This window comes from Enhydra lutris, unplaced genomic scaffold (genome assembly GCF_002288905.1).
Source record: "Enhydra lutris kenyoni isolate GAN:26980312 unplaced genomic scaffold, ASM228890v2 scaffoldscaffold7, whole genome shotgun sequence".
Lineage (NCBI taxonomy): Eukaryota > Metazoa > Chordata > Mammalia > Carnivora > Mustelidae > Enhydra > Enhydra lutris.
Window position 1 is genome coordinate 29,230,775 of NW_019154091.1, and position 17,643 is coordinate 29,248,417.

General features: G+C 34.5%; 1 protein-coding gene across 1 annotated transcript in view; it reads left to right on the plus strand.

The window, feature by feature from the left end:
• The window catches only part of LOC111141998 (zinc finger C3H1-type containing), a 51,718-nt gene that overhangs the window by 33,030 nt on the left and 1,045 nt on the right, over window positions 1-17,643 (plus strand). Inside the window, exons 19-34 of the mRNA XM_022494919.1 lie at window positions 135-236; window positions 558-677; window positions 1,480-1,663; window positions 3,192-3,378; window positions 4,748-4,936; window positions 5,558-5,795; window positions 8,061-8,166; window positions 8,250-8,448; window positions 8,995-9,089; window positions 12,767-12,877; window positions 13,148-13,252; window positions 13,382-13,547; window positions 14,604-14,704; window positions 16,512-16,613; window positions 17,251-17,290; window positions 17,528-17,590. Of these exons, the coding sequence (XP_022350627.1) occupies window positions 135-236; window positions 558-677; window positions 1,480-1,663; window positions 3,192-3,378; window positions 4,748-4,936; window positions 5,558-5,795; window positions 8,061-8,166; window positions 8,250-8,448; window positions 8,995-9,089; window positions 12,767-12,877; window positions 13,148-13,252; window positions 13,382-13,547; window positions 14,604-14,704; window positions 16,512-16,613; window positions 17,251-17,290; window positions 17,528-17,590 (2,108 nt within the window). The remainder of the gene's footprint in view (window positions 1-134; window positions 237-557; window positions 678-1,479; window positions 1,664-3,191; window positions 3,379-4,747; window positions 4,937-5,557; window positions 5,796-8,060; window positions 8,167-8,249; window positions 8,449-8,994; window positions 9,090-12,766; window positions 12,878-13,147; window positions 13,253-13,381; window positions 13,548-14,603; window positions 14,705-16,511; window positions 16,614-17,250; window positions 17,291-17,527; window positions 17,591-17,643) is intronic.

Consider the following 17,643-nt stretch of genomic DNA (forward strand, 5'->3'; position numbering starts at 1 on the left):
TTTTTGACTGGTAACATATACTTTCTTTTAATTTTTAAATTACTCTTCTCTTTAGATTTTTTAATTGGCTTTGTCTCTGTAATCCATGTTTTTTATGCTTTTTATAAATGAAGATAATATTCTTCTAATTTCAGAAAAATATGTTGAGAAACTTTTTGGAGTAAATAAAGATCGAATGTCAATGGACCAGATGGCTGTTCTCCTTGTTAGCAATATCAACGAGAGTAAAGGCCATAGTGAGTCTCTCTCTTTCTCTCTCTCTCTCTCTCTCGCGCGCACGCGCACACACACTCACAGACACACAAGGACCTTTTATTTCTTTATGATAGCAAATTTTCTGATGTTATGTTTTCCAAAATAAATATATATGTGTATATATGTATGTAACATGCTCACAGAGTAGAATAACCATCTCTTTCTATAGGGCAGAAAATACGTATGTATGTCATTTCTGACTAACAGAATAATTTTAGCTTGTTTTGAGTATTGTTTGGGTACCCTTTTAAGCTATAAAAAACTAGTTATATCAGGTAATAATCTTCTCCTATCTACTTTAGCACCTCCATTTACAACCTACAAAGATAAAAGAAAGTGGAAGCCAAAGTTTTGGAGGAAACCTGTTTCAGAGAATAGCTTCAGTAGTGATGAGGAACAGTCTACAGGACCAATTAAGTATGGTAAGAAGTAATTTAAGACCTTGAATCATTACATTGTGGTGTTCTATCTTTGTCTAACACAGTACTAATTTTTTGGTGTATCTGCTAGCTTGGGCTTTTTGTTTTGTTTTTTGTTCTGTTTTGTTTTCTTTTTTTTTTTTTTTCTTAGAACAGTGATGCCTTTTGGCATTTAATGCTGTTCCTCATTGTGCAGGATTGCCCATTGCCTGGCCTGTGTCCTTGAGGGCAGGTGTAGTATTTTATTTTGTTTTTGAGTCTGTGCTTTCTAACATGAAATAGGCTCACAGAATGAATAAATAATGAACAAAGTGAATATGAATGAGTTCTGTATTGTCAAGCACATCTTATATTATTGTAAATTTGTGTTACTAAAGTTTGCAAAATTTGTTCACTATTTGTGGATTTGATATCTAATAGATACATGATCTCATGAGCTTATTAACAGTAATATAGTACTTTATAAATTATCTTCATAAATGATAATTTTGTTTGTTTTACTGTTTAGTGAATGTGAATTATTAGGTGAAGCCGCTTACCTTGAAGTAGGGAGACCATATTTCTGGTTTGCCCAGCAGAATCCTGGTTTATATTTGTTATCCTGGTGTAGTTTTTAATAACACCCCTTTCACTTTTAGAAGTGTCCAGTTTGTAAATTATATTACAGTCTACTTTAAAACTATGAGCTGATGTGTTTATTTTGAATCTTTAGATTTTTAAATTATTTTAAAGACAAAGCCAATTGTTTTTTTTCTTGGTCTGTGGGTAAGAGAAAGTATAAAGCTAATGATACTTTTCCTTCCAGCCTTCCAGCCAGAGAACCGAATAAATGTTCCAGCTTTAGATACGGTTGTCACTCCAGACGATGTTAGATACTTTACAAATGAGACTGATGACATTGCTAATTTAGAAGCAAGCGTGCTTGAAAATCCTTCTCATGTACAACTTTGGCTCAAGCTTGCGTACAAGTACTTGAATCAAAATGAGGGGTAAGTCCACTTCTAAACTTTGTGTCATCCGTTGCACATTTATATTTTTATGTTTGAAGTTTGTTTCATCTATGGTAATCACGTTTCCATCATGGTATCAATGAAGTCTTTGTTTTTGACAAAGCCAGTAGCACTTTATTGTTTAAAAGCTAGTAGAAAACTCTAAATCTTGACTTGTTTGCATGGCTCAGTGTGAGAGTAATACATTATCCCCAGTTTTTAACTCTAGTAGGCTCTTATTTCAAAGTAGGATTAGTTAAAACAGTAAATTCTGGTGGTATAAAGATTGATTATTGGTTTTTCTTTTTAAAAGGCAGGTTTTGATAGTAGCATTTTTTTTTTTAAGATTTATTTATTTATTCTTAGAGAGAGGACACATGTGTGCAAGCACACCTGGGGAAGGAGCAAAGGGAGAGGGAGAGAGAGTCCTAAGCAGACTCCGAGCTGAGCACAGAGCCCCACACAAGGCTTGATCTCATGACACCAAGATCATGACCTGCGCTGAAACCAAGAGTCGTCTACTCAACCGGCTGTGCCACCCAAGTGCCCCAGTAGTGATAGTCTCTTAAAATTATGATAAAATCACAATAGAACAACTTAGATAATATGTTAGTTTTTTTATTTAGAGATTTAAAGCTTGTATAGGAACATTAAATTCTGATTGACTTTTCTTCTGTGCGTGGTATTATATTATGTGCCTTCAAATAAGGTAAATAGTAATTTTTCTCACTAACCTATTGCATTTTCTGACTCCTACTTTTTGATAGTATTAGCAGGAATAATCTTTTATTACTAGGAATAACCTTTTATTACTATGACTTAAAATTATAATTTAATCTTTGAAAAAAGGCCTCCTGAATGTCTGTCTTAAAACTTGGTATAAAAGCTTCTTCAGTAAGGCAGCATACAGAATGCTAATATATCACACATACCTGAGTATGGTGCTCGTTTAACTTGCTTTGTGTGTCATTTATTTCCATGTGGGATAAGTTACACTGTTTTCTTTTCTGACTCACTTACTGAGTGAAGGCCAAAAGAACTGTATTATTTTATGAATAGGATCGTGAGAGACAATTATCTTCTTCAAGAGATAGCAAGCTTTTGACCGTTGAAAAAACTGTTACATTGAAAGCTTTGATATTTTGTGCTGGCAGTAGCTGGCCTTGAGGGGGAATTGTTTAACTTTTCCCATTCCCAGACAAGTGTAACTCATAAAAGGTATTGCTGAATATGGACATAAAGTGCATTTGAAGTTGATAATCTAGGGTTTTATAACATTGTGTTTTTATCTGGTAAATGCTCACTGAATATCAGCTTAAAAAGGAATTGTTAGGTCTGTGGGAAATTAGGACCCTTTATGGACTGATGTGATTTAAAATCCTAATCTATTTTTGTCATAGGCGATTCTAGCTCCTCATTAGGTTCCAGTAGAAATAGAACTTTAAAATGGACTCATTAGATCAGCCTGATTTAAGAGTATTTTAAAACATTAAAAAAAATGTTCTTGTTTCTTCTTTTAAACATATAGGCTTTGTTCAGAGTCCTTGGATTCTGCTTTAAATGTTCTGGCTCGAGCTTTGGAAAACAACAAAGACAATCCAGAGATTTGGTGCCATTACCTCAGATTATTTTCAAAAAGAGGAACCAAGGAAGAGGTGCAGGAAATGTGTGAAACAGCTGTTGAATATGCTCCCGATTATCAAAGTTTTTGGACTGTGAGTAGAAAAGAGAACAAAGTTCTGTGTGTGTCTATGTGTGTGTTTATAATTCTTTGGATCATCTTAAATATTGATATGTAGCTTAAGTCATATGCTTAATCTGTACATAGATATAATAATTTTTCATTGTCCCATAACCTCAAAACCACTCCTGGGTCAGGATTAAATTCAGAATAAACAAGAAGAAAATATTTAGTGAAGAAGTAATTTTTCTTGTTAACTTTATAAACATTTTAAAACATTCTATACTTACCTACTCAGAGGCAGTTTTAAAGTTTGGGCGAAAGTTAAGTGAATTGTTTCTTGTAAAGCACATGAAAAGAATTTTTTTTTTAAGTTTCTTATGTTTATATAACATTTTCATGAATGTTGAGAAACATTTTGTTTTTATTACCTGTTCTCATTACTTATGAAAATAATCTATAATTCATACTAATACTGAACTTGCCAAGATACAAAGATTTGGTGAAAAAAATCGTTTATTTTCTGAGATAATGGGGTGTTTCCTACCCATGCTTAAACATAAAATTATAATTAATCCACTTGTAAAAGTATTCATTAATATCTGAATTTTTGCCAGCCAAACTCAACAACCATAAGATTTAGCTAATCTGTTACTGTCGGTTCCATCATTTACTTGCTAACTGAAATTCAGAACAGATAGGTTTGGATAACATGGTATTCCTTACTGAATGAACTTGCCACTCTCTTACTCTCCTAACTCAGGTATGGAAGTAAAAGGTGCTTGATTTTTGACCTGGAGCCTTGTGCCATAGTTAATGCCAGTGATCCTCATAAGATTTTGTAGGGTATAATGTTTTTCCTCAAAGTTGTTTGGTCTATAAAGGACCTCTTAATTTCTTAGGCCCTTTTGTTTTGCCACATATATCTAATTTGTATATGTTCGTACCCTAAGCAGTATAAATTGTATGTGATCATAAACCTGAACTTTAGAAAATCTTTCGTGGTCTTACTGCCATTTATTTGATGATTCAAGGAAAGGAGAGATGAAATTGCTTCAGGGTTATTCTAAGAATACATCTGTATTATTTTAGTTTCATTGAAGTCTATTTTCCAACTTGTAGAAAGGGAAATACGGGTTATAGTACTGGAAGGTGTGTGTTGTTGTTTTAAGTGAGCTCTGTGCCCAACATGGGGTTTGAACTCATGACCCCAAGATAAGAGTCTCATGCTCTACGGACTGAGGCACCAGACAGATGCCCCAGGAAGATGGGTTTATACATATTTATAATTATCCTTTTTGCAGAAATTGAAGATTTAATAAAACATTTAATGAAATGTGGAAAATCTGTAGCTTTACAGTTTATTTTTATGAAATATAATTATATGAAACCTCTTTGGGCAGTTTCTCCACCTAGAAAGCACCTTTGAAGAAAAGGATTACGTATGTGAAAGAATGGTGGAGTTTCTGATGGGAGCAGCCAAGCGGGAAGCATCAGATATTCTGTCCTTTCAGCTCTTAGAGGCCCTCTTGTTTAGAGTTCAGCTCCACATATTTACTGGAAGATGCCAGAGTGCACTTGCAGTTTTACAGGTAAACATTTGTTACAGCATTTAGTTATACTTTGAGAGTTTTTTAGAGGTCTAAAACACTATAGGTTAGCATTGTTTAATAAGAACCCAGACTTTAGATTTGAATCCTTGTTTTGCCATTTACTAGTAAGTTGGGTCAGTTTATGACTGTTTTTCATTTGCTTAGTGGAGATAATGTGTTTTTAAGAGTGTTCATGAGGTTTAAATGAAAATAACGTATGTTAACTACCCACCAGAATAAACTTCAGTATTCAGACATATGGGAAAATAATTAATCCATACTGAAAATCTCCTCTGAGGGTATCGGGGCCTTTTTTTGTTTGTTTCACTCTTTTCTTTTTATCTTACTAGATTTTGAATGTCAGGACACTTAAAGCGTACAAATAAGTTGAATTTTTTTCACAAATTTTATTATAAATCTTAGCACAGTAAAAATCTGGTATTGACATGTCGAGTTTTTTTTTATTAAAAAAATTGTTGACTGTCACTATTTTGACTTAGGTATTTAAGAACCACTCCAAAGAAATAGGAAGTTTGTATTCTTCTTTGCCTTCACATTTGAATCTTATGAGAAAAAGTAGTCATTATTTTTAAAAAGAGATTATTTTTTCATTTTACCTAGAATGCTTTGAAATCAGCTAATAGTGGAATAGTAGCTGAATACCTTAAAACAAGTGATCGATGTTTGGCATGGCTGGCCTACGTACATCTTATTGAATTCAATGTTCTCCCTTCAAAATTTTATGATCCATCTAATGCCAATCCTTCAAGAATTGTTAACACAGAATCATTTGTAATGCCATGGCAAGCAGTTCAAGATGTAAAGACTAATCCTGACATGTTGTTAGCAGTTTTTGAAGGTAAGTGTAAATGTTTATAAGTTATTTAGAACATCAGCTTATCCCTTACTATGAGTCTTAATAATTAAATGAAACAGATCTGTATGTATATATTGCAAGTTGTAGTTTGACACATTTTTATGTAAGTGCTTGGAAGATTAAGGATCAGAAAAGAAGATGATTAGGAATTGAGTCATATAAGTTATTAGACATTTGGTATATATGAAAGCCAGGAACTGTGCTGCATTACATAATTTTTCTGATTATGGTAAAAGATACTAGCTAAATATGTAGGTAATAGAGATTATATATAGGTTTAATGAGTTGATTGAATTAGAGAACCAGGTAGTTTTTTTAAAGCAGTCTATCAAGCTGAACATTAAAAGATTGTATCTTATCTTTTCTAGTAACTAGAAAACAGTAAGGTGTAAAGCCTGTTTTCTCCTAGTAGGAAGTATATAGCCTAGTCAGAAGATAAAATCTATACATTTGATATAATTATTAAATTATGAGACCATGTACCTGTATTGGTATATAGTCTAAATTCTGTGCTTACAGAAGAAACAAAGATCTGTGATTTGTAGAATTATATTGTACAGGTCATAAACTCAAAGGAAAGAGGTTATTGTAGGTTGGCATGATGAAGGAATTCTTCATAGAAGAATTAGGACTTGGAGCTGGACTTTGAAGCTTGACTCTGATGTGACATATTTGGCTTGCTTAAAGATGGAATCCTTGTCTTACTTAACGTCTGTATGTCCCAAGGACCTATAATGTCTGGCAGCATACTAAGTGCTTAGTAAATATGTATTGAATAAACCAGTGAAGAAAGGAAGGAAAAGAAGGATATTCCTGATAGAGGAGCTAAGTAAACAAAAAGCAACATAGAAATTGGTGCAGTGGACTTGAAGGGAGATTAGGAGAAGGGAGAGTCCTTAACAAAGTTAGAGTTTATGCTGGAGAATAGTAGGAATTAAGCTTTTTAAGTAGAATGATACCAGATTTTCAAGAACTTCGTTAAGTGTGGTAGACTTGTTGATGGTGGTTCTTGAAGAAAGGGAGAATGTGCTGAAGAGGAATATCGCAAAGGTATGAAAACAGCCAGAAGCTGATGGCCAAAAGTGAAGCACAAAAAGAGTAACCAGGAAAGAGGGACTATTTATTGGAGCTATTTGGAGTTTATCATATAGAGATGTGGGGACTGATTAAATGTCAGGGAGGAAGAGAAGAAATACTCAAAGATCATTTCAGGGTTTTGAGACTTGGAAAAAGAAAGTGTATGGATAGAACACAAGTAAATTTGGGAAGATTGATTTTGGTAGTAGGAGTAGTATTTGTGGTAATTGGTCATGTGGAAATGCTTGTTTGCAGAGGAGATGAGTGGACCTTGGACCTTAAGTGGGTGATTATGGATAGAGAAATTATTGGAAAATTACTAACATAGGAGTTGTTGTATTAAAAAATGCCTTACAGTTTTTAATATGCTTTTGCAAGAAATTATTCCATAGTTGAAGCAGTGAGATATTTTCTCTGAGGAAACAGACATTTAAGAATACAGCAGTAAGAAGTTGAAAGAGAGGAGTCAATGAATGAGACCAAGAGGACATGTAAATGAAGAAGAAGAACATTATCAAATGCTAATCAAATAAATGGAGAGCTGGGCCTTTAGGTTTATTTAGATGATTTTTATCAGTGAACGTCAGAAGTGCAGTTTCAGAATTCACTTTTAAACTCTGTAAATCTGGGCAATCTTGATACCACTGAGCAAGGAGAACATGGTGACAGTTGTTTGGTGAAACAGTGGCCCACTTTCTGAGATGCAGAGTGGGGATTTTACAAGGGGAAAAGAGTGTTTTGAAGGAGTAATGAAAGATCTAGTTTAGGGGGAGACATTTAAATGGCTGTAGAACAGAAAGGGCCTCTTGAATTGGGTCAAAAAAAGAAGAGAATTCATTGATTTTCTTTTTTGAGATCATTTTTAAGGCATTTAGGTAAATGCAGAGACACTTTTTAAGTGAAAATGTTGATCCATGCGAGAGCTTAAATAGCATGGTTTTATTACTGGGAATGTGAAGGTAAGAGATTGAGTGAGTTTTAGAGAGTTTGGAGATACCTGAAAATACCTCCTTCAGGTAATAAGCCAGGAGTTCGGTAAAGACAGTAAGATGATGGTCAGGCAAAAGAAAAGGGTAGGCCACCATATTTCATTGGTCTCTTAGAGTGAAATAACATAGTCACATAATTCGTTATATGTTTGATTTCTGTTATTGTGATGTTTTTCGATAGATGCCGTGAAAGCTTGCACAGATGAGAGCCTGACTGTTGAGGAGAGAGTAGAGGTCTGCGTTCCACTTTACACAAACATGATTGCTCTGCACCAGCTTCTAGAGAGGTAAAACTTAATCGGCAAGCAGTTAACCTTGTGTTAAAAATGATTTTTTCTCATGCGTTTAGACATGCTTTTTTCTTACTAAGGTACGAGGCTGCAGTGGAGCTTTGTAAATGTTTATTGGAAACCTGTCCCATGAACTGCCAATTGTTGGAAGCCCTTGTTGCTTTATATTTGCAAACAAATCAGCATGACAAAGCCAGGGCAGTGTGGCTTACTGCATTTGAAAGAAATCCTCAGAATGCAGAGGTTTTTTATCATATGTGCAAATTCTTCATCTTACAGGTAAAAAAGCCTCATAATTCTTAAATATTTTTTCGTGTTTCACATTTTCTTATTCATTCTTCATGATGTTTCAGGCATTAGCCTCTCTAGGAAGCTTTTCCTAGTCTTTTTCCCTTTGGAGACTGTGTTAGGTATTCCTTCTCTCTTTGCTAGAAATACTCTGTGCATAGTTCTACCATCGTACTTATTCTGTGGCTTCGTAGTTTTATTTGTAGCTGCTTTATATACTGTAATAAGGACTTTATGAGGGCTAGGACCATGTCTTAATCAGATTTAGAGCCCGCAACACACCTAGCACCAGTGCTAAACATGTAATAGAAGCTTATTAGACAGTTGTTAGGTGTGGCTTATTGGGTGTTAAGCTGTTTAATGGTTGATTGGATTTAATTGGAGATCAGAATATAGAAGTTATCTCTACCCCCATCTATTTGAGAAACTTAATTTAATCAGTAGGGGGCAGGTAAGGGCTTTTTCCTCCCTTGAAAGATTTAATTAAACATTGTAAGTCACATTAATGTGTATCCTTCCTTTCTCTTTTTGAAATAGAATCAAGGAGATAATCTTCTTCCATTTTTGCGGAAATTTATTGCATCCTTCTTTAAACCTGGGTTTGAGAAGTATAGTAACTTGGATCTGTTTCGGTAAGTTTGTTGAACTCTTGATTTTTTTTTTTTTTTAAGATTTTATTTATTTATTTGACAGAGAGAGACACAGCGAGAAAGGGAACACAAGCAGGGGGAGTGGGAGAGGAAGAAGCAGGCTTCCTGCCAAGCAGGGAGCCTGATGTGGGGCTCGATCCTAAGACCCTGGGATCCTGACCTGAGCTGAAGGCAGACGCCCAACGATTGAGCCACCCAGGCGCCCCTGAACTCTTGATTTTATAGAAGAAAGGGACAATATAGTTTAGTGGAAAGATTATAGATTTTTTTTTTTGTGGGATGATTACATTTTAGACTAATGTAAAAAAAAATACTTGAACACTCTTACAGAACTGTTATGAGGGCAGTAGAACTGAATAAAAACAGAGAAAAAATGTAATGTGCTTTGCATTCTTTGGATTAAGGGCACTGACAAAGGAAGGCTTATATTAACATCATGGTGACTCATTCTGCTTTTAATTCATTGTTATTGTTAATTTTAGCACTTAATACTATAGCAATGAATTATCTGAGACAATCTCAAGTGAGTTTTGAAAAAAATGAATTTTAGTTTGATTATTGACCTCAAATGGATGTAAATAATACACCTTTTACCTTTTTTAAGTCTAAAGAGAACCACTCTAGCCTCTGAAATATAGAGTGAGTTTTCAAGGAGTCTTTTCTCAGGCATCATTTTCTCAGTAACTTATGTAAAGCTCTGTGTTTACTCCCTTTGTTTGGTTGTGAGTTCTTACTCTAACAAGAGAACAACAATAAGAGGCCACAGGAAGTCGTAAAGAATTATTTGGGGAGGGGGGAGGGTTCTCTTTCCTTCTTCCCATCTCTCTGTAGGCATTAGCAAAGTTTTTCACTTAAGGGCCAGATAGTAAATCTTTCAGGCTTGCAAGCCATATGGTCTATCACTAACCAACCATCACCTATGCTGTTTTAGGAAGAAAGTAGCTAGAGACAACATATAAATGAATGAGCATGGCTATATTCTAATAAAACCTTATTTATTCAAAACAAAAAAACCCCCACAAACCTTATTTATAGAAATAGGCATAGTCTGCTGATTCCAAGTAAAACAGCATCAAAAGGAAAATACTTTATGATTACATACTTTACTTTTTTATGTTAGGAAGAACTAGTAGAAAGAAGGTCCTGGGGCACCTGGGTGACTCAGTCTATGTTAAGTGTCTGCCTTTGGCTCAAGTCATGACCCTGGAGGGGATCGAGCCCCACCTCAGGTTCCCTGCGGTTCCCTGCTCCCCTGCTCGGTGGGCATTCTGCCTCTCCCTCTGCTCCTCCCCCTGCTGATGCTCTCTCTTGGTCGTTGATTCTCTCTCAAATAAGTAAATAAAATCTTTTTTTAAAAATTGAAGGAAAAAAAAAAAAGAATGGCCTAGGCTGAATATCTCCCAAAATTTTTTACTGCAGAAAATAGTACAGATAACATTTTGGTTTTATATATGCAAGTCTACTATTTAGAAATATTTTTCTTAATTTAGGTGCTCCATCTGCCTACCCACAGTGTAGCAGTGTTACATAAAAGCAGAAGTAATTCACATTTTGTTAATTTGGTAATCCATCTACCCTAGAATATTTTATGAACATTCCAGTTTTAGTTTAGATTCGGCAAAAGTTGGGGTCACTGTTTTTTCCTAGACTTGAGTCTTTATGTCTGTCCTTAATGATAACCAGTTTATTGACATAGTGATTTTAGTAGTTTCTGAAATTCTTTCTGCTCTCTATCATCTTGGTTAATACCTTAAAGTTAATTACAAAAGAACAATTTAAAATACAAATTAATGGAGAAGAATTAAACTATTCTATAAGAAACTTAGAGATTGTTCAGCTTCCCCATGCTGACTTTGTCCCTGTTTAAATTAGAGTGCTTTAATGTCCCAAACCTAGGCACAGGACAGATCCAAAGCTGACCTTTTTACAGACTTGCTGGTTCTGATCATCCCTTGGGCATGGAGGTAATTGGTTTAGCTTAAAAGATGCTGCCAGTTTCTACTGTGGTAACTAATCAAAGATCTTCAGATCTTCTTGATGTCAGCTTAATGAAGCAGACTAAATAACTGTCAGTCAAAATTTGGAAATGGGGTGCTTCCATATAATCTTCTCATTGTTTACTAAGTCACTGCTTTATTCAAATTTTCATGGGAATAGTCATAATTCACAGTGTACTAAGAGTTGACAAAAAGAGAGTATCTTGTGCTTAGTTTATTTAGACAGTATTGAAGACCTTATTCATACAGAGTGTGCTTTTTCTGTTAATTTAGGAAATATTTTTTGAGTCAATTATTAGAAGAATGGCGATAGGTGAGAGAGTTTTTAGCATTGTCATATTTCTTATTGATACATAATTTTTAAAAATTTATAAATATAGCCAAAGTTTATTAATGGTGTTGGTCAGTGCTCTTACTAGGGTCAAAAAAAATTTTTTTTTCAACTTCATAAGTAGAAACTGTAAAGCAAAATGCTTAGAACCTTGTATGTATTGTAATATTTACCTAGAGTTGGATTCTGTCATTTCCCGTGTAACATTTACTGCAAAGACAGAGAGGAGGCGTATGGGTGTGTCAGTGGTTAGAGCGTCTGACCCTGGGTTGTGAGATGTGAGTCCTGCGTCAAGCTCTACATGTAGGGTAGAGTCTGCTTCTCTCCCTCCGTCTACTGTTCCTGCTTGCCCCCTTGCATTCTCTCTGTCAAATAAATAAATATATCTTTAAAAAAAAAAAAACTAGATAAGGTAATTTTCATGCATTTCAAGTCAATTCGAATTTTAGTAGATAGCTACAAAAGTTAACTTTGGGATTTTATTCATTTTACTGAAGTTAGCCTAGGGATGGAGTCCTTTATAGATGAGATTTGAAGTCATCTCTTACATCATTTTGCAGGTGACAAATCTAGTATCTTTAGAAGTTAAGTGATTAACTCATGGTTCCTGCAGATGTTAGTAAATGTTGACACACAAAATCAGATATATTAGGGAGAAATCTTAATTAGTGAGAGTCAAATAGATTTCTTTACTGATTGACTTCATAGAGCCTTTAATATCCTATTAAATATCCTACTGTGGCTTTTTAAAAGCGGGCTGTAATTTTCAGTATTTCTCAATCTTATTTGATCATGGACCTCTTCTGACAAGTGCCTGTGGACCAGTATGTTACAGAATATACTTTGATATCATATCTAAAATGAAAACTATAATGGTATGTATGTGTATGTATGTATATGAGAAAGACATTGTTTTCAGATGTCAAGTTTCGTCAAGCTCTTAAAGAACAATTTTTTTTTTGCAAGAAAGTATAGATGTTGTGGGAAAGTTTTAGAGACATGGTAACCCCATTTGGTGCTCTCTGTTTTTAATTAGATTTAATTAGATGATTATAGGGTTTGTTTAATTTGGGGGATAGAATAAATTCATTTTTGAAAAGGAGTTACTCATGTAGGTATAAAAGAATAGTGATGCTAGAGATGTGACCAAAGCAGTATGGTATACATGTGAACACAAAGTCTCAAGACTCAAAATATTTAAAAAAACATTTAAGTTGAAGCAGAGGTGTTTTTGTTTTGTTTTGTTTTTGTTTTTCTTAAGTATTAGTAATCCATGTGTGCATAGACATAATTCCAAACAGAGGGGGTTTCTTGTTTTGTTTTGTTTTCAGGTATCTTTTAAATATACCAGGACCACTTGACATTCCAGCCCGTTTATGTAAAGGGAATTTTGATGATGAGATGTTCAACTACCAAGTTCCTTATTTGTGGCTGATTTACTGGTGAGACATTATCTACTGTGGAGAGAAATACTGCATATTAGACTTGTATTTATTATTTATTACTGAGTTATACTATATTAAAACTGATGTTAAAAGTCATTGAAGCAAAATTGAAGGGATGCTAAGGTTTATACATTATTAAAGAAGAAACCTCAAAAGAAGGATTCCATTGTAATGATATCTGTAATGTTTAAAGTAATACTTTGTCATTCCTTTACCTAATTGAATTGAGCTGTAGACATACAATGTTTTCCTTCATTTTTTAAACAGCCTTTGTCATCCTCTTCAATCAAGTATTAAAGAGACAGTGGAGGCATATGAGGCAGCATTAGGGGTGGCCATGAGATCTGATATAGTGCAGAAGATTTGGATGGAGTAAGTTTAGTTCCTCTTAATAAGAATGGGATTTGGGAATAAAGGGATATGGTGGGGAAAGGGGTGATCAACTTTCGGAGAAAAACACTGCCTTAATTATTCTAAATTACAATATTTTTCTTTTGGCAGTTATCTTGTCTTTGCCAATAATAGAGCTGCTGGATCCAGAAACAAAGTCCAGGAATTCAAATTTTTTACTGATTTAGTGAATAGATGTTTGGTTACAGTCCCTGCCCGATACCCCATTCCTTTTAGCAGTGCTGATTACTGGTCCAACTATGAATTTCATAATAGGGTAAGAACCTAAACTTTTTTTCTTTTGATATTTGCAAAAGAAAGGGACTTAAAAAATGACAGCAAAACTATTGTTTTATATCAAGAGAGCTTTTCTTAGGACCACTTTTGTAGCATCTAATGTTATTCTTGACTATGTTTCTTACTTAGCACTTAAATCTAGGAACAGAGCCCTTAAGTTAAGATAAAATGTGCATATTGATTATTATATTTAAGAACATTAATGTTAAAGTAAAATTGAAGAGATGTTAAGGTTTAAGACATATTAAAGAAGAAAGATCGAAAGAAGTAATTATAGTATCAGTAATGTTTTTCTTGATTAGTTGGAAATTTTACTCAATGAAAAATTCCATAATGTACAGTGTAGCTACTTCTTTTGGTTACTGTTTTGTCAAGTGAATATTAGCTATACACTGAAATTACACAGTTTAGATTTTTAATAGTAGAATATGACTAATGTATTTATAAGGTTATTTTCTTACAGGAAGGGAAGCACAGGTTTGGTTTTGTTTATTTTCAGAGACACTTTTCATTCAGTGCGGTGTAGGCTAAGAGCTCCTATTAAAGCTCCATGTAGACTAAAACATAAATGTATTTTATTTTCTTTTTTGGTGGGATGGTTTTGTTGCTATATGGGATAACCAATTATGCTTTGTACTTCTATGCCATTCTTTATCCCAGGATCTCAAACCACATTATGGACATTAAGTCATTTACACACGGGCATTCCATGAGCAAGATGTGGCAGGTATTATTAGTCCTATGACTTGCCCAGCTATACAGCAAGTAAAGGTAGACTCAGGAATGTAAACCCAGACTCCTGGCTTCTTGCCAGTGTTCTCAGTCCATGGCTGTCATCACTAGATCATATTACCTAATTCATATTTGGAAAGTCACTAATATAAATTAATGGTAGGAACTGTAACTCACAGCATCATACATTGTTATAATTTATACATTCATGTCTTAAAGACCATTTTGGTTTTCTCATTAAAACACATAGGTAATTGGATTTCACATTTTGTTGCATTCATTTCCCCCCCCCCAACCTTTACAGGTTATTTTCTTTTATTTGAGCTGTGTTCCAAAGACTCAGCATTCCAAAACCTTGGAACGGTTTTGCTCAATTATGCCAACTAATTCTGGACTTGCACTGAGGTAAGAAAAAATAAAATTATTTTTGGTCTCAGCCTAATAGTATATAGCTCCTCATATAAAATTATTCTTAAACTTGGTAAGAGTTGTCTGTTCTTTAGCCTTTTCTCATTGATACATACTACTTCAGTTTCAGAGTTGTTGAGCAGTACACAGCTGTTCACATAACAGTATAAGTATGTGGTCACTTTAGAAAACTGCAGGTTATAAGGGGCATGTAATTCAAGTAAAGTTCATCTGCATTCACTAAGCACACATCATCTGTCCTTAGCACATGCATTATAAGCAGTGATCATGTTTTATATAGCAAAGGAGTGTTACTTAAAAGGTTTATGAAGTGTTCATGGAGATAGCAGCTAACTTTATATATATTTTGGTTACTGTGACTTGTTTTCATGTAGATCAGTCACGCTCGAGTATTATTATGCATCTCAGTCTCCTGGGATGCCCATTTAAAATACAGATACCTGGGGGCACCTGGCTGGCTCAGTTGGTAGAGTGTGTGACTCTTGATCCTCAGAGATCAAGAGTTCAAGCCCTATGTTGGGCATTGAGCCTACTTTAAAAGTCAGTTAATTAATTAAATAAAATACAGATTCCTGAGCTTGAACCCTCAAATATATTTGAGAAACACTTATCTAGGGATTTCATACATTGAATTAGAGGGAGATTTCTGAGCATTTCTTTGCTCTGACAGAGCACCCTCAAGAATTGAGCATTTTAATTCAAAACAGTACCCTCCATGCTAATGCTTTGGCTTCTAATTGTGCAGTCATCCCACTGCATCAGTTGTGTCTTATGTTTCTAAGTTTGTTTTGTGGATCATAACGTACCTAAAATACCTATCAAGTATTTCCTTGTGTTTTATTTACATTCTGCTTAGCATGTATGTGGGAAAATGGTATGAGATTGAAAAAATTGAAAGGCTTAAGGCTATGGCAAAAATAGTGTTTCATAATAAAAATTCTTAGTAAGCATTCCAGTCTGCAGAAACTAATGTGGAAATTTCTATTACAGAGCATCACCTTTGGGGCCCCTGGGTGGCTTAGTCAGTTAAACATCTACCTTTGGCTCAGGTCATGATCTCAGGGTTCTGGGATGAGCCCTGTGAGCAGGGAGTCTACTTCTTCCTCTCTCTCGGCCCCTCCCCCGGCTCATGCTCTAGCATGCTCTCTCCCTGTCAAGTAAATAAATAAAATCTTTAAAAATAAATAAATAAAGCATCACTTTTGGTAAAACATGAAAAATTGAAAATGTCGTATTTTGACTATTATGACTAGGATAGGCATTTAGGAATACAAGTTGTTTAATTGTTGGTTTTGATGGTATAGCTCTCTTTCTGTGTTCTGATAGTTATTTCCTTGTGGTCACTCTTATCTTTTTCTTCCCCCCATCCCCAGAATAGAGAACTTAATAACTAGTCAGTATACTTACATTTTAACCCAAGAAACATTTCATATTTACTCTGTTGAGTAAAGAAAAATACAAGAAATTGTATTAACATATCAAGTCATTATTTTCAAAAATTTGTGGGGTGGGAAGCACATGGAGTGAGTGCTTTAATGGGAATATACGGACCTATTTTAGTTTGTTGAATGTGGCGTGGGCCTGGCCTGGGCGTGTTGATAGTTTGCCTATTCCTGTCCCAGGGCAGTTTCTGTAAGAGGCACTCTACAGTCCCTTTCTGAATGACCTTGAGGGAATTAAACTGTTCAAAACTTAAACCTCAGCAGACATTCTGCTCATAGAGCACATTTGGGGTTCCCTACACTTGCAATGCTTTGTTCATTTTCCTGAATGTACTTTGCAGGCTACTTCAACATGAATGGGAAGAGAGCAATGTTCAGATTCTGAAACTTCAAGCCAAGATGTTTACATATAATATTCCAACATGCCTGGCCACCTGGAAAATGTAATGCAGCAATCATGTACATGTTTTTATAGCTTTTGCTTTTATTTGTAAGGTTTGCTCCAGACAGGTAAATCTGAAATGACATCTTATTTTTTTTTTTTTCCTGAACGGATCTCTACTCTAATTTAGATTTATTTTTGGCACTTGCTGAGCTTTTCTCCTGAGAGTAAGGGCATGCTCATTAACAGTTGCTTCTAAAAGCAGAGTGGATGGAGTTTTAATTTTTTTGAAGCACAATATTTAGATAACAGTATCGTTATCAAACAAATCATTATGCACATTTTAAGACCATCTTTTTTCTTAAATGTGGGGGTTTTCCCCCTCTTATAGTCTGATGTCTTCTTTCTTTTAAAGGTATTATTAGTGTCAGGTGTTTTTACTAGTAATTATGAGTATTTTTCATGAACGTTATCTATGTTCAAAACACTGGTCTGCTTAATTCTTGTAAAGTTGATAAAAATTGTTGAATTTTTCTTTTCACTATAGGTTACCCTCCTTGGAAGTTTAGCCTGTTACTTTCAGGAAGTTTTGTACTCAGATTCCCACAGTCAGTATTCTGCCAGTGGTAGTATCTCATTTCATTCAAAGATATATAAATTTTTCTTTTCCCTTTTCTATATTCCTTTTTTCTTCTTAGAGCCATTGCTGCTGAGATTGTTCTAAAGGGACAAAGAGAGGTAAGCTATGATTGATTTATCAGATGGGTCATTTTATTTTTACGCTGTTTGGCCCCTTTTGTTGACTTCTCAGTTTGAAAGGATTAAAACGAAAACATTTACATGCTAAGAACTCTAAATGTTTGGAAACTTGAAAACCTGTTTTGTATATTATGAGGTCCCAGTTAAATAATTAGGATTATAAAGGTGTTTTTCATCATGTTTCCTGATGGAACTGTGTGTATATCTATCTTATAGGTCCACCGTTTATATCAGAGAGCCTTACAGAAGTTACCTCTTTGTGCATCACTGTGGAAAGATGTAATGCTTTTTATCTTTTATTTCATCTTGAAGTTTTCCTATAAATTTTCTGC